Source organism: Dipodomys spectabilis, unplaced genomic scaffold, assembly GCF_019054845.1.
Source record: "Dipodomys spectabilis isolate Male_0828 unplaced genomic scaffold, ASM1905484v1 ptg000023l, whole genome shotgun sequence".
Classification (NCBI taxonomy): Eukaryota; Metazoa; Chordata; class Mammalia; order Rodentia; family Heteromyidae; genus Dipodomys; species Dipodomys spectabilis.
This window is the reverse complement of record NW_024870700.1, coordinates 8,122,591-8,137,852: the sequence shown is the minus strand read 5'-3', so window position 1 is coordinate 8,137,852 and position 15,262 is coordinate 8,122,591. Positions and strand designations below refer to the sequence as shown.

General features: G+C 46.8%; 1 protein-coding gene across 1 annotated transcript in view; it reads left to right on the top strand.

Annotated features, from left to right (window-relative positions):
* Positions 1-369: 369 nt before the first annotated feature.
* The window catches only part of Slc35f2 (solute carrier family 35 member F2), a 32,090-nt gene continuing 17,197 nt past the window's right edge, over positions 370-15,262 (top strand). The window contains exon 1 of the mRNA XM_042674878.1: positions 370-942. Coding sequence (XP_042530812.1) covers positions 827-942 — 116 coding nt within the window. The 5' untranslated portion in view covers positions 370-826. The remainder of the gene's footprint in view (positions 943-15,262) is intronic.

Sequence of the window (15,262 nt, the reverse complement as noted above, 5' to 3'; positions counted from 1 at the left end):
GTTTGACATCCACTCCAGATGCTAACTCGTGCATCTTCTTTTTTCCTGGAGCCCAAATGCAGCAGCGAATAGCTCAGATCAAAGGACACAGAGCAAAGTTGGGGGGCTTTTAGTTAATTAACAGGGCCCAGCAAACACACACACACACACACACACACACACACACACACACAAAACAAAAACATCTTTTGGGTTGCCTGTGTTAGAGGTGCCGATGGGGGGGGAGGGGGGACACCAAACAGCCAATAGGAGGGAGAATGGGAGGGAGGGAGGGAGGGGATGGGGGTGGGGTGCGGGAGAGGCCTGGGGAAGTGGGGAGAGGCCCTCGGGTGCTTCCAGTTGGCAGAGTTCTTTCTTGGGGTTAGGGCGCCCTGGGCACCGTGGCCTCAGTTCACCTCGTTTACTGATTTCCAGCAAGGAGCCATAAAACCCTGAAATGCACGTTGGGTGTCGTCCAACACGGATGCAGAACTGAAATATGTGTATGAATATATAATACATATCTGTAAGAAGCGTGTATCGCCTTTCTTCGCCCGGCTGCCCGGGAAGGTCCGGGGTTGTCCTGGGCAAGCGCGGCTGGCCTTGGCCCTTGGGACTCGACAGTTAATGATTTGTCGCCGAAGGAGCCCAGCCCCGGATCGAGAGGGACGCGAAGGACGGAGAGCGGGCGAGGAGCCCGGAGCCGGCCGCGGCCGAGTCCCCGGGTCCCCGCCGGGCGCCGGGCGGCCTCGCACAGGCGCCGCCTCGCGTCTCTCCCCGGCCCCGGCACTTTGGCGGGTTCCGGGCGCGGAAAGCGCGCGCGCCAGGTCGGGGGCGGGGGGACCCCATGGAGGCGGACTCGGCGGCCAGCCCGAACCCCGGGGCTCCGGAACCGCAGGCGGTGGGAGCCCCGAGCACGATCGGCAGCCTGCTGTGCCGGATCCGTGGTAAAGTCTTCACCTGGTGAGTGAGGGGCTCCCCGGAGCCGGGGTGGAGGAGGAGGAAGGGGAGCGCGGCCCGGCCCGGCCCGGCGCGCGAGCAGGGGACGCGCTCGCACGTGTCTACCCTGCCCCGGGGGCCCAGGTGGCGGCGGCTTGGACTTTGGATCGGGGCGCTGGGGCGAGCGCACCGGGGAGGTTGCGCTTCGCCTGGTTTCCTGAGGGCGCTTGGCTGCCTCTCAGCCATGGTGGGGATGCGTTTCAGGGGATGGGGTGGGGGATCCACCCCTGGGAAGTGGTTAGATTCCCCAGTGTCACCCCCAATCCCCCCACCCCACCCCTGTCCCCGGCTCCGCGATGCTGTGAAGGAGGCGTGGTGCACGCCCGGGAGCCTGGCTAGGCGGATGATCGCGGCTTCCATCGCCGCCAATCCCATCAGACAGGCCAGGGTGACCTTCTCCACCTGGGCTCACTCAGGACACCCTGGGAAGTTTTGGGCGGTTGCATTGGGGGTGGGGGTGTTGTTGTTGTTGTTTGACAGAACCTGCCTTGGATCTTGGCCCCCCCCCCTCCCCAGCGAGGTCACATGGGCATCTCCAGGGCTGCTTGGCCAGGGAAACCCCCTTTTTCTGGTGTCGTCCAGCCCTGTGGGATGTGGGGAGAGAGGTTTGGCCGCGGCTTTGGGGAGAGCATTTCTGTGGTTAATGGAAGCCTTCAGCCTGGAAATTACAGATAGCCCAGGACCTAAATAAGGAAAGCCATCTACGGAGGGCTGACGGTGGTGCGGCCCTTAGCAAGTTGTGTGGAAAATACCATGCCATCCTCAAGTACTTCAGGGGGATGGCACCAGCCTTGCCAGGAGCTGACCTGAAAGGGGGGGAGCCTGCAAGCCTGGGTCTAAACACTCTATCACTCCCCACCACTGGCACCTGGTGAAATGGGCATTTCCCACCCCCGGCCTCTTATTTTGTTTATTTACTTATTTATGCTGCTGTTGGGGCTTGAACTCAGCCTAGATGCTTTCACTGAGTTCCCCCCAGCCCCCTCCTGTCCTGGGACTTGAATCTGTCCTTGAACTCCTTTTGCTCAAGGCTAGGACTTTATCATTTGAGCCACAGCATACTTCCCGACTCTTGTGTGATTAGTTTTGATCGAGTCTCAAGGATTTGCCTGCCTGGGCTAACCTTGAACCCACTACAATCCTCAAATCTCAGCCAGCTGAGTAGCTAGGATTACAGGTGTTTGCCACTGGTGCCTAGCTTTGGGCGGTGGCCTCCTCCTCTTCCTCCTCCACCTCCTTCTTCATTCAAGGCTAGCACACTACCACTTGAGCCAAATGTCTACTTTTGGCTTTTTGGTGGTTAATTGGAAATAAGAATCTCATATACTTTTCTGCCTGGGCCTGGCTTTGAACTGGGATTCTCAGATCTCTGCTTCCTGAGTAGCAAGGATTACAGGCACGAGCCACCGGCGCTGGCTTTTGCTCCCCTTTATTTTATTTATTTGTTTTTATTTTTGCTGGTCCTGGGGCTTGATCTCAGCCTCCTGAGTAGTTAGGATTCCAGACATGACCCACCGGTGCCCAGCTTCCCTTTATTTTAACAAAACAAATTTCTCTTTGAAGCTAATATCCTAAAAAGCCATGCCATTTTCCCAACTAGATCAATAAAGGTGTATGCATTTTGCTATATGAGTGACTATAGTTTTAAATAGACTCCTATGCCTAAAAGGGAAAGTTGGCCAAAATTCACCACGTGTCCTCTAGTGCATATATCCTGGTAAAGTAGCTCTAAGTGCTCAGCTGGGAGGCAAAATGGTGGCCTGGACAAGGGCACAGATTCTAGATTCAAATCCTGGCTTGTTGGCTTTAGGTTGATCTCTGTGTTCCAGTTTTCCACTTGTAAAATGCAGGACCTACTGGGCTGGGTGTTTAGCTAGGTCAGTGGTGCAGAGCGTGCTTAGAATGTATAAAACTCTGGGTTCAATCGTTCCTCTCTCTCTCTCTCTCTCTCTCTCTCTCACACACACACACACACACACACACACACACACACACACACACACACACACACACACACACACACACACACACTCTTTCATTCCCAGCCATGAGACAGCACTTAGACTGCAGGACTGTAAGAGAATTTCTTGGTTGACTGCACCGTCGTGGGCAGACAGCTTGGCTCATTTCAGTGCCAGGCATGCGTTCCTGATCACTCTCTCAGCTCTCATCATTTTGGGGTGATGGGTACGTGGAGTACCTGCTCCAGGAGATGCCAGTGGCTCCAAGGCTGGGACTGACAGTGTAGCAGGCAATGGCAGTTTAGCCAGGTGCAATTAGAACTAGCAGTGGTTTTTTTTTTTTAAATTCTCTTAATATTCTATTATTTTTCCAGTTCTGGCATTGTTTACAATCAGAAGAATCTATTAGCCTCAACATTTGAGAGTTCTTCTTTTTCTAATGATTTTATTCTTAACTTCGTTGAGGGCTTTTCATTCTCCCGGTTATGTGATGGCTATGTTGGCATATCTTACATGATGCCTGGTGAGGGCATATGTACATATATATATGTATATATATTATCATACTCCTTTCATAGTGCAGTGCTGGACAGGGTTTATTCAGTCAACAAACCTTGAACATGAACAATATTCTATTTTTTATTTTATTTTATTTTTTGGGTCCGGTCGTGGGGCCTGAACTCTGGGCCTGAGTGCTGTCCCTCAGCTCTTCAGCTCAAGGCTAGCTCTCTACCACTTGAGCCACAGCGCCACTTCCGGCTTTTTTCTTTTTGCATATGTGGTGCTGGGGAATCGAACCCAGGGCCTCATGCATGCAAGGCAAGAGCTCTGCCACTGAGCCACCTTCCCAGCCCAGACATGAACAATATTCTAGAGCCTAGACTCATCTCCTACTATGACCCTGATTAGTATTTAGTTCCTGCTCTCAAGAAGGTACATAACCAAAGTAAGAAGTTATGGTGATTGCCATACAGATAAATACAAAGTTCAATGAGGACACAAAGCAGGGTAGAGATCAAAGATCAGACTTCCCAGGTGAGCAGGGATGGGGAGCTTGACGCATTAAGTCAGAGAGGAGGAAGAGCAGCGCAGGCTCAGAGGGCTGCAAGTCCAGGCCCAAGGCCCTACAAGGAGCCTGGTGTGAGAAGGGTGTGGGCCAGAGGAGAATGAGGACAAGATCCTCTTCTTAATGTAGCAAAGGGCTGGTCTGACCCTTTGCTTTTTCCTTTCATTTTTGCTTTCCTCCTTTGAAAGAGTAAGATCTAGACCCAGTCAATCTTGGACAACCTTCCTCCCTGTACCGCATTCCCCTTTTTATTGTGAGATTAGAAAAATCTGTTTCTGGACTCAAGATGCCAGTAATAATCATGCTGTGTGTGTGTGTGTGTGTGTGTGTGTGTGTGTGTGTGTGTGTGTGAATACACAAGTTCTCTAGGCCTAGATGCTGTCCCTGGGTTTTTTTTTTTTTTTTCCCTATCACTTGAGCCACAGCTCTGCTTCTGGCTTTTTAGTGGTTAACTGGAGATAAGAGAACATCTCGTGAACTTTCCTGCCCTGGTCTGGCTTTAAACTTTAAACTGTGATCCTCAGATCTAAGTCTCCTCCTGAGCAGCCAGGATTACAGGCATGAATTACTGGTGCCTGGCTCATGTCTAGTTTTGGTGATCTGTTGTAAATAGTGTTTCAGCACATTTTGCACTGAACAATTTTTTAAAAACAGTTCTTCATTGGAGGCCAGCCTGTACACTGTAGGATGTTGCAGTACCCGAGCCTCTACCCACTATGTGCCTGAATAGCATAGCAGCCCCATCCCTTTAATACACACACACACACACACACACACACACACAGAGCCCATGACAGTCAGAAATGTCTCTAGACATTGTCAGACATCTCATCTCCTGGGAAATGTGGGTGCCCTGTCTTGTGAACCTTGTCATGGCCTATTGTTTTCAACTGCCTCATAGCATTGATGGCTTTGTGGTCCCAGGTAATTTCATGGGAAGCTGTTGGCCAGGCCTTGGGCCCGACTTCCTCCAAGGGACTTTGGATGGAGAAGAGGTTGGAGAAGAACCACTGTGGGTTGGTCAGCTGTCCTGAGAGGAGGAGGAGTCTGCCTCTAGGTTGTGGCCTATCAGCCTCTGGAGCTTGGAGGGGGCGGGAGGAATGGTTGCTGGTGGGATGGTCTGACCTGTTTTGTTACTTTCTTAACACTAAAGAATTGTGAAAGACCAAGGAGAACTTGTCTCTGCATAAAAGCCTCCACTAAACCTGTGGCCACTCCTTTCTAGACTGCTGTCTGAGGCCTTGTCAGGGCCTGGGCACTGTTCTGAGCTTTTGTACTTAAAGCTAATGCTCTACCATTCAGTATCATTTCTAGCTTTTTGTTTTTGGTAATTAATTGGAGATGAGTCTCATGTTTGTTTGTTTGTTTATTTTCCCCTGCCAGGGCTGGCTTTGAACCATGATCTTCAGATCACAGCTTCCTGAGTAGCTAGGATTACCCATGCTCAGCTGCCTTAGTTAATTTTGAGGCAGGGTCTTTCTTGCTTTCTGTCTGGGCGAGGCTGAGTTACGATTCTCCTACTTGTGCTTCCGCATGGCACTGGGGATGGCAGGTGTGGACCACATGTCCAGATACTGTGCTGGGCTTACAGGTACACACACACTACCACACCTAGTCATTGGCCAAGATGGAGTCCCAGGAATTGACCTTGAGTTACCCGCTCCTGAATTCCACCTCCCAAGTAGCTAGGATCACAGACTTGAGCCATGATGCCCAGCTTCCAATATGCATTTTATAGTTTATTACTGGTGCTGAGAACCTTGGGGACTTGCACTGGGTTTCCTACCAATACTCTTTTATTTCTTGTCTGCTAGTGGGAGCTCAGTGGAAAAGTTAGGGAGTAATGGGAGTTGGCTGAGTGCTGTTGGGAGCAGTGGAAAGGTGATCAGGGGGAGGAGTGTGAGACAGTTTTTCTGGTTGGAGACCCGTGGGTGTGGAAAGACTGGAAAGGACACTGGTGACTCATAGGAAACACCTCCTGTTCTCCCTGGGCCAGGTCCCCGGGAGCTTTGTAGGTCAGGCGGACCCTTCTTGTTTCTTCCAGTGCCTTGTTGGTGTTTGATGAGTGCATTGGATGGGTTCTTACAGAAATCCAGCTCCCTACTAGCAGGGTCAAAAGTGACCTTATTATACTTTATTATATTATTATATATATATTATTATACCTTATTATACTGCCAAACCACAGTCACACTAGGGTAGCTGCCAGTGCCAGGAACCTAACCACAGCCTGACTTCTCTGTCTGGGCTCTGCCTCTGTCTGTCTGTCTCTCTCCTTTGGTGCTGGTCCTGGAGCTTGAACTCAGGGCCTGAGTACTATCCCCCAGCTTTTCTGACTCAAGGCTAGCGCTCTACCACTGGAACCACAGCTTCACTTCCAGCTTTTTTCCATGCTTACTTGGAGATAAGGGTTTCGAGGGCTTTCCTGCCAGGGGTTGGCTTGGAGCCTTGATCCTCCGCTCTCAGCCTCTTGAGTAGCTAGGATGATAGGCATGAACCCCCCAGCACCTGGCTATCTATCTGGGTCTCTTATTGGTGCTTTCTGTTCCTGGTGACCAGTGGGTTGTCTTTGTCTGAGGACTTACGTTTTACAGTGTGGAACTACAGGAAACAAATAACAAAAGGCCTTGAATTTTGAATGTTTTTGATAATCCAGCAGTTTCAAAAACATAGTCCTTTAAAAATCCTCTTATTCAGCCTCAGTGGGCAGGCAGGATGAAGAATTTGATGTTTTATGGGCTGTGGCTTTTTGGCTGCCTGTGGAGAACAGAATTATTAGTCTTTTCTCAGTTCTTGTGCCAGCCTGGGGTGGGAAGTGGCGGGGGAGGGGCACGTAGCTCTCTCTCAGGCACTGAAAGTCTTGTCATCTGGACTTGAAACAACAGAGCTTCATCCCACGCCTCCTAATCTTATCCTTTCCCTACCTTGTACCCACCCATGTGCCCTCATTTCCCAGAGTTCCCACAGTGGAAGGAGGCTGGAGGGAAGGGAGGATCCTGGAGGCAGACGCCCCATCCTCCACATTCTTTTTTTTTTGGTAAGTCGTGGGGCTTGAACTCTGAGCGCTGTCCCTCAGCTCTTCAGCTCAAGGTGAGCGCTCTACCACTTGAGCTACAGCGCCACTTCCAGTTTTCTAGTGGTTTATTGGAGATAAGAGTTTCATGGACTTTCCTGCCCGGGCTGGCTTTGAACCACGATCCTCAGATCTCAGCCTCCTGAGTAGCTAGGATTACAGGTGTGAGCCACCGTCGCCCGGCCCATTCTCCACATTCTGCCCACAGTTGTTGCTACCCTCTCCCTAGGACTCAAGTGAATCCAAAGACAGAACTGGTGATTTGGCCATGTCTTTATTTTACTCTGGGTCTTTCCAGCCAATCAAACTAACTAAGAAGACAAAGACAAGGACTTCATAAATAGGTTTCATGCTTTCTCCCTTATTTTCTTTTCTTTTTTTTTTTTGGGTCTGGTCGTGGGGCCTGAACTCTGGGCCTGGGCACTGTCCTTCAGCTCTTCAGCTCAAGGCTAGCGCTCTACCACTTGAGCCACAGCGCCACTTCCCGCTTTTTTCTTTTTGCTTATGTGGTGCTGAGGAATCGAACCCAGGGCCTTGAGCATGCAAGGCAAGCGCTCTACCACTGAGCCACCTTCCCAGCCCCTCTCCCTTATTTTCATCCAACACCTCTTTTTTAGAAATACAATTTTATTGTTATTATTAAGGTGTTGTACAGAGGGGTTACATTCCATAAGGAAAGTAATGAGTATAATTCTTACCCCTTCCTTTGCTTTCCCCCAGTTTCCCAGTACTGGGGCTTGAACTCAGTGTCTGGGTGCTATCCTTGAGATTTTTCTTTTTCTTTTTTTCTTAAGGCTAGCACTTTACTACTTGAGTCACACCTCCACTTCCAGCTTTTTGCCAGATGAGAGTCTCACAGTCTTTCCCTGCCTGGTCTGGCTTTGAACCTTAATCTTCAGCTCTTAGCCTCCTGGGTAGCTAAGATTACAGGTGTGAACCACTTAGCTATTTTGTTTTCTTAGCATAGCAGAATAGAAAGAACAGAGATAGGCATTAGCATCGATCATATTTGGATTTTAATCCACCCCTACTCTTTATGCACCATATAAACTTGCTTAAATGACTCAGACTTTGGCAAGATGATACTTACCTACCCTGCATGTTATACATGCAAGAACTCAGTGTAGTGGCTGGCACCTGCTTTTCCTTTTCCTGTGGGGGCAGACCTGTATTCTTGTTTACCTAAGGGTTATGGAGGCTCTCATGTAGAAGGGGAAAAAAGCGCTGGATTTATCGTGTCAATTTTTGTTGGTTTGTATGAGTTCAGTAGCATCTGCCTTGAAGTCATGGTTTTACTTTCTGGTAAGTCAGGGTAACAGGGTGGCTCCTGACTAGCTTTGCCCACAGTTATTTAATAGACGCTCTATCTGATGGGATTATCATGCTTGCTAAGGAAATTCATGGAGATGAATATAAATAGTTAAAACATTATCGTTCAACTATTGTTTTAAAATATTGCACACATTATTGACTTAGTGTATCCGTTTTCTACCATGGTAATAACAAGTTGCTATAAATGTAGTTGCTGAAACAGACACAAATTTATTATCTTACTGTTTTGTGGGTTATAAGTTCAGTACAGATGGATCTTGCTGGGAGAGAGCCATTATTTTCTTCCCACATTTAGTAATAGATCCTAAGAATGATTCTCTCCCCTCCTCGCCCCCTCAAAAAGATTTAAAGCTAAGTGTGGCAGCACACACTTATGCATCAGTACTAGGAAGGCTGAGCCAGGAGGATCTTGAGTTTGGGGCTAGTAAGACCCTGTCTCAAATATTCATAGCATAAAGAAATGAGACCACCTGGGCTTTGGAATCTATTTAGAAGTAATTCTTTAACTAGCAGGGAATCTTTTTCTCAGCTCTTTTCACCTGCAGCCTCTGACTCAGTGCTTGAGATAATCAGGAATTGCACTCCAGGTTTCAAAGAGATTCTGTGACTTGAGTGGTGTGTGTGTGTGTGTGTGTGTGTGTGTGTGTGTGTGTACTCGAACTGGAACCCAGAGCCTCAGTGCTGTCCTTTAGCTTTTTTTGCTCAAAGTTAGCCCTCTACCACTTGATCCACAGCTTCACTATCCAGCTCTTTTTGTGTAGTTTATTGGAGATAAGGGTCTCAGGGACTTCCTGTGCAGTCTGGCTTTGAACCATGATCTTCAGAGCTCAGCCTCCTGAGTAGCTAAGGTTACAGGTGTGAGTCATTTCTTTATCATTCTCCCTTATCCCACTCTCCCTTTCTCAAAGCAATTTCAACTAGTTTCATTGTTCTGTTTTCATACATTCATATGCAGTACTTCCACTCTATTACTTTCCTTCATTCATATTTATTCACTTTAATGGACTATGATTACAGAGAAGGAAAGGGACTCCTCATTTGAAGTTAGTTTAACACTCATATAGGAGGAAATACCAACTGTCCAAAGCATTCTTATTTAGCTCTAGTGGATTTGTGGTTTCTATCCTATCCTGACTGACATTTTTGGATAACATGAGATAGGTAACTCCTTTCACGTCTCCTAGCTTCAGTTTTCCTTATCTGGAACCTCAGGAGATGAGTGATTTGTTCTTTATCTGGACCTCTGGAGATTGGGGAGTGGATCAAAACAAAAATAAATAAGATAGGATATAGGAATTTTTTTTTTTCTTTTGGTAAAGTAGCAGGCATTATAGAAACCAAAGTATTCTGCTGGAGTCCATTAGCATGGAGGTAATAAATAAGTAATACATGCCCATGATGGATGTCCCATTGCCAATCCAGGGAGCTTTAAAGTCAGCAATTTGGTAATCTCGTTGCGGGGCAGAGACAAAGAGGGAACTTCAGCTGAGAACCCAAATGAATCCAAGGATTCAATCTGAGGAGCCTAGGAGAAGCCTTCTAATGCTGTAGTTATTTTCTCTCAGTCCCTTCACTTTCCTGGTTCTTTGAAGAAACGGAGGGAGACTTAGAAATATATTTATTATTATTTGCCAGGTGTTGGTGGGACATGCCTGTAATCCTAGCTTCTCAGGAGGGTGAGATCTGAGGATTGCTGTTCTGAGCCAGCCTGGGCAGGAAAGTCTGTGAGGGTCTTATTTCCAATTAACCACCTGAAAACTGGAAGTAGCGCTGTGGCTCAAAGTGGTAGAGTGCTAGGCTTGAGCAGGAGAGATCAGGGACAGTGCTCAGGCTTTGAGTTCAAACCCCATGACTGACCCCCCCAACCCCCCAAAAAAGTGTGTATATACATTTATATATATTTATTATTATTTTAAAACTTTTTACAGATGGGCCAATTGGCACATGAATATGATCAAGGCAAAGACAGAGGCAGATTTGTGAATTTGAGGTCAATGCATAGAAAGACCCTGTCTTAAAACAAAGACCAAAAACCTCCAAAAATTTCAGTGTTGGTTAGTCATGTGATAGATAAAGAATAAAACAACAACAAAAAAATCCTTAAAATCTTATGGAAAATTTCTGGATATTTGATCCATTGATCAAATAATCAAGTCATTATGATGATGATGATGATGATGATGATGATGATGATGATGATTAGTCATAGGGTTTGAATTCAGGGCCTGGGCACCACTTCCAGTTTTCTGGTGCTTAATTGGAGATAAGAGTCTCATGGACTTTTCTGCCCAGGCTGTCTTCAAACCATGATCCTCAGATCTCAGCCTCCTGAGTATATGGATTACAGGCATGAGCCACCAGTGCCTGGCTCATTAATTTTTTTAATACCCTTTCAGGATTTTGTTTGTTTCGGTATCTTTTGGCTTTCAGTCCTCTCTTTTTTCCACAGATTCAGAGGAGAATTAAATAGTTTCAGGACCTCATAAAATTGGAATGACCAAAGATTAGAGTTTGTTTTCATGTACAATGTCCTGAGTTACATGGGCCTGGATGCTGGATCTAGATCCCAGTGCTACTATTACAGGCTTGAGCACCAGGCCTGGCTATCAGCCGTAATTTTGCACCAGAACATAGGTCTCCCCTTGGGGATGTGCCATTCCTATAAGGTCTTCAAGACCAAATTGGTGCAGGGAGTGGACAGAGAAAAGCCCTTTCCATTTCCCTGCTCCCCAAATCCATTTCATCTATTGTTCCTGGACAGAGAATGTATATTAAACTGGTAAGAACAAGAACTAACAACATTTGATCTTAGCCAAGAGACTGAGAAACTATAGCTTTCATACTAAGTTCTGCCTTTAGCTGACAATTGCAGCACAGACTTACTGAGACACAAAGAAAAGGAAATGTGTGATTTGTGTTCAAGCAATGTGTTACACTAGTCTTTTGGAACTTGAGGATTTTTTTGAGATAGGATATCCCTATGTACCCCTTCCTGCCCTGGAAGTCACTCATAAGTCTGAGCCCAGTCTGGCCTCAGACGTGGGAGCCTCTAGCTTCTGCCTCTTAACTGCTGGGTGTGTATCACCACATCCACATCCAGCTTGGAACTCTTTTTTTTTTTTAATGTTACTGTACAGGTGGTGTACAGAGGGGTTACAGTTACATAAGTCAAGTAATGAGTACATTTGGAACTCGGGGTGTGTGTGTGTGTGTGTGTGTGTGTGTGTGTACACACACATGCCCGTGCATGTGTGTGGTGGTCCTGGGGTGTGAACTTAGGGTCTGGGTCTGGTCACTGTCCCTGAGCTTTTTTTTTTTTTGCTCAAGGGTAGCATTCTACCACTTGAACCACAGCTCCTCTTCCAAGTTGTTGTTGTTTTTTTGTAATTAACTAGAGATAAGGTGTCCTGGACTTTGCTGCCTGGGCTGCTTTTTGAACCATGACCCACAGATCTCAGCCTCCTGAGTGAGTAGCTAGGATTATAGATGTGAGCCACCAGCACCTGTCTTGGAACACCTTCCCTCCCTCCCTCCCTCCCTCCCTCCCTTCCTCCCTCCCTCCCTTCCTTCCTTCCTTCCTTCCTTCCTTTCTTCCTTCCTTCCTTCCTTCCTTCCTTCCTTCCTTCCTTCCTTCCTTCCTTCCTTCCTTCCTTCCTTCCTTCCTTCCTTCCTTCCCTCCTTTTTTTTTGTCTGGGGCTTGAGCTCTGGGCTTGGGTGCTGTCCCTACACTCATCAGCTCAATACTAGAGCTCTATTTGAGCCACATAGCCACTTCCAGTTTTTTGGTGGTTAACTGGAGATAGGAGTCTCACAGACTTTCCTGCCTGGGCTGGCTTTGAACCACGATCCTCAGATCTTAGCCTCCTAAGTAACTAAAATTACAGGAGTGAGCCACCGGCTTCCAACTTTATTTTCTTTTTTTTAAAAAAAAAATAAATTAAATTTAAAAAGGAAGGATAATTTAGTGGTTACCATCCTGATTGTATCTTAAACTCATTTAGGAGCCTTTTAAAAATATGCTGATATTGAGACTCCATCTCTTGAAAAGCTGATGAAATTGGTCAGCGCTGGAGTCTTAAACTCCCAATGATGTTTTAATATACCTCTAAGTAGAGGACTTCACATTCAACTTGGACTTGCAAAGAAGTGCTAAAGAAATAAATGGGCTCCATTGAGACTCATACATATATTATGGAAAATTAATGTCCTCTATGTCAAGCCTTTTTTTTTTTTCTATTCCCCCATCTTCCTGGAAACTGTTGCCTTTCTAGTCTGGAATCTCTTCCTCTGTGACTTTCCTCCAGGAACTCTTGACCCATCTGTCCTCTGGTTGCAGGCACAACTCTTACTATAATGTTTCTGTTTTAGGATTGTTCTGTGTTTTCTGGTTGCCCTCCCTGACTAGACAGAAAAGCTTTGGGATGTTCCACATTGGTAAATATCTGTAGCTCTTTCTTTCTTTCTTTTTTTTGCGGGGGGGTCCAGTCATGGGGCTGAACTCTGGACCTGAGCACTGTCCCTCAGCTCTTCAGCTCAAGGCTAGCGCTCTACCACTTGAGCCATAGCACCACTTCCGGCTTGTTTTTTTCTGCTTATGTGGTGCCGAGGAATCGAACCCTCATGCATGCAGGGCAAGCGCTGTACCACTGAATCACCTTCCCAGCCCCTGTAGCTATTTCTTGTGGGCCAGGTACCATGAGGATCATGGAGGATCCAGAATTCCTTCTTTTGCTGTAGCCGAGAGGTATTTTTCTTTGCCAGTCCTGGGACTTGAACTTAGGGCCTGGGTGCTTTCCCTGAACTTCTTTTCACTCAAGGCTAGCTCTCTACCGCTTGAGCCACAGCTCCACTTCTTGGCTTTTTTTTTGGTAGTTTAGTGGAGATAAGAGTCTCACAGAGCCGGGCACCAGTGTCTCACACCTGTAACCCTAGCTGCGGATTGTAGTTCAAAGGCAGCCTGGGCAGGAAAATCTCTCATCTCCAATTCACCACCAGAACATCGGAAGTAGCACTATGGTGGCTCAAGTGGTAGAATGCTAGCCTTTAGCTGAAGAGCTAAGTGACATCGCCCAGGCCCAGTGTTCAAGGCAGGAAGAAAAAAAGAGCTCACAGACTTTGCCTGGGTTGGCTTCAAACCATAATCCTCAGATCTCAGCCTCCTGAGTAGCTAGGATTACAGGCATGAGTCACCAGTACCAGCAGTGTGGAAGGGGAATAGGAAGAAGGGGAAAAAAGTTTGAGTGAACTGGGAAATATGTGGGTTTTTTAAATTCTAAATTTCTTGTTTTGGGGACATCTTAATAATCATGACGAAGAAGCTTAACTACTGAGTTGGTGAATGAGAAAAGTATAGTTTCTTTGGCAAGCATATACATGAATGTGTTTTGGAGTGGAAAAGGTATAAATGCTTTATATTTTCTGGGAGAAGGAAGGAGGGAATACAGTGCCTTATAGTCTTTTCTTGGACTGGAAGTATGTGGCTAAGTTGAGAGAGTGCTGTCAGACCAAGCAAGCTGAGTGAGTACAGACTCTTGTCCAAGCCCCATTCCCAGAAAGCAAACAAATAAAAACCTTCCATTTCTTAAATTCTCAAACTCACAGGCTAAGGTTGTAGCTCAAATGGTAAAACACCTGCCTAGCAAGTACAAGGCCCTGAATTCAAGCCCTAGTACTGTAAAAAAAATACCTCAGATTCATGAGTAGCATGGTGGTACATGCTGTAATTCCAGCACGCTGGAAGATGAAGCAAGAGGAACACAAGTTCATGGCTATCCTGGGCTACAGAAAAGACCTCGCCTCAAACAAAGAAACGAATACACACGTACAAACACAAAAACCAAGGAAACGCTTCTCAAATGTATATGTTGGATGTAATTTTACCCAGCCAGTTTTCTTTTTAAAATTTACTTTATTATTCTTATAGAACAATACATTTACACGGGGTTACATTTCCTTTCCCACAGTGTCTTCTGTTCCTTCATTCTCTCCCGGTCCCTCCCTGCCATCTCTACCCACGAGTTGTATCGTTCACTTTCATCATTGTCCAGTGAGCTCCACTGCTGCGCTTTCTCCCCCTTTTCCCCTTGAGTTCTGCTTCCTCCCCTCCCCCTCCCAAAGTTATACACGTGAATACATTGTTTATAAGGTAAAGAACTTACAGAATCATCAAAAACTACAAACTGAAAAAGAAAAAGGTTGGTTTCTGTTAGACTTTGCCAGAAAACCACCGGCATCCAGGCACAAAGAACAACACAAAGTGTATTGCCAGCGAAGGACCTGCAAGACCCCTTCTTACAAGAGAGAAGTAGTATAGGCTACTGTCTAAGATGACCTATGTAACCCATGAGGCTTGGGGCAGAGACCTTGGTGTGGACCTGTGGACTAGGGGCTTCATCATGGCAAGCTAGGATTTATGGCTGCTGCCCAAGTGGCAGATCAGGGGTCTTGCAGCTGCCCAGATTTGAAGGTGACTTTAAGGAGATCTTACTGCCTTGTATGGTTGTATGGTTGTAACTGCCCCAAAGGAGTGCCGTCTCAAAGTAAAGGTGGGTGGAGGCTGATTATTTCCTGTTGGTACCAAATGGGCCTAGTGAGAAGGGTATGCTAAGCTGTGGGAAAGGAGCATATTGCACTAACAGTTTCTATATCTTGGAGTTGGTTTCAGTATGTATATTATTATTATTATTATTATATTTTTTTGTCAGTAGTGGGGCTTGAACTCGGTTCAAGGTGAGCACTCTATCACTTCAGCCATAGTGCCACTTCAGTTTTCTGGTGGTTTATTGGAGATAAGAATCCCACGGAGGGGCTGGGAAGGTGGCTCAGTGGTAGAGCGCTTGCCTTGCATGCTCG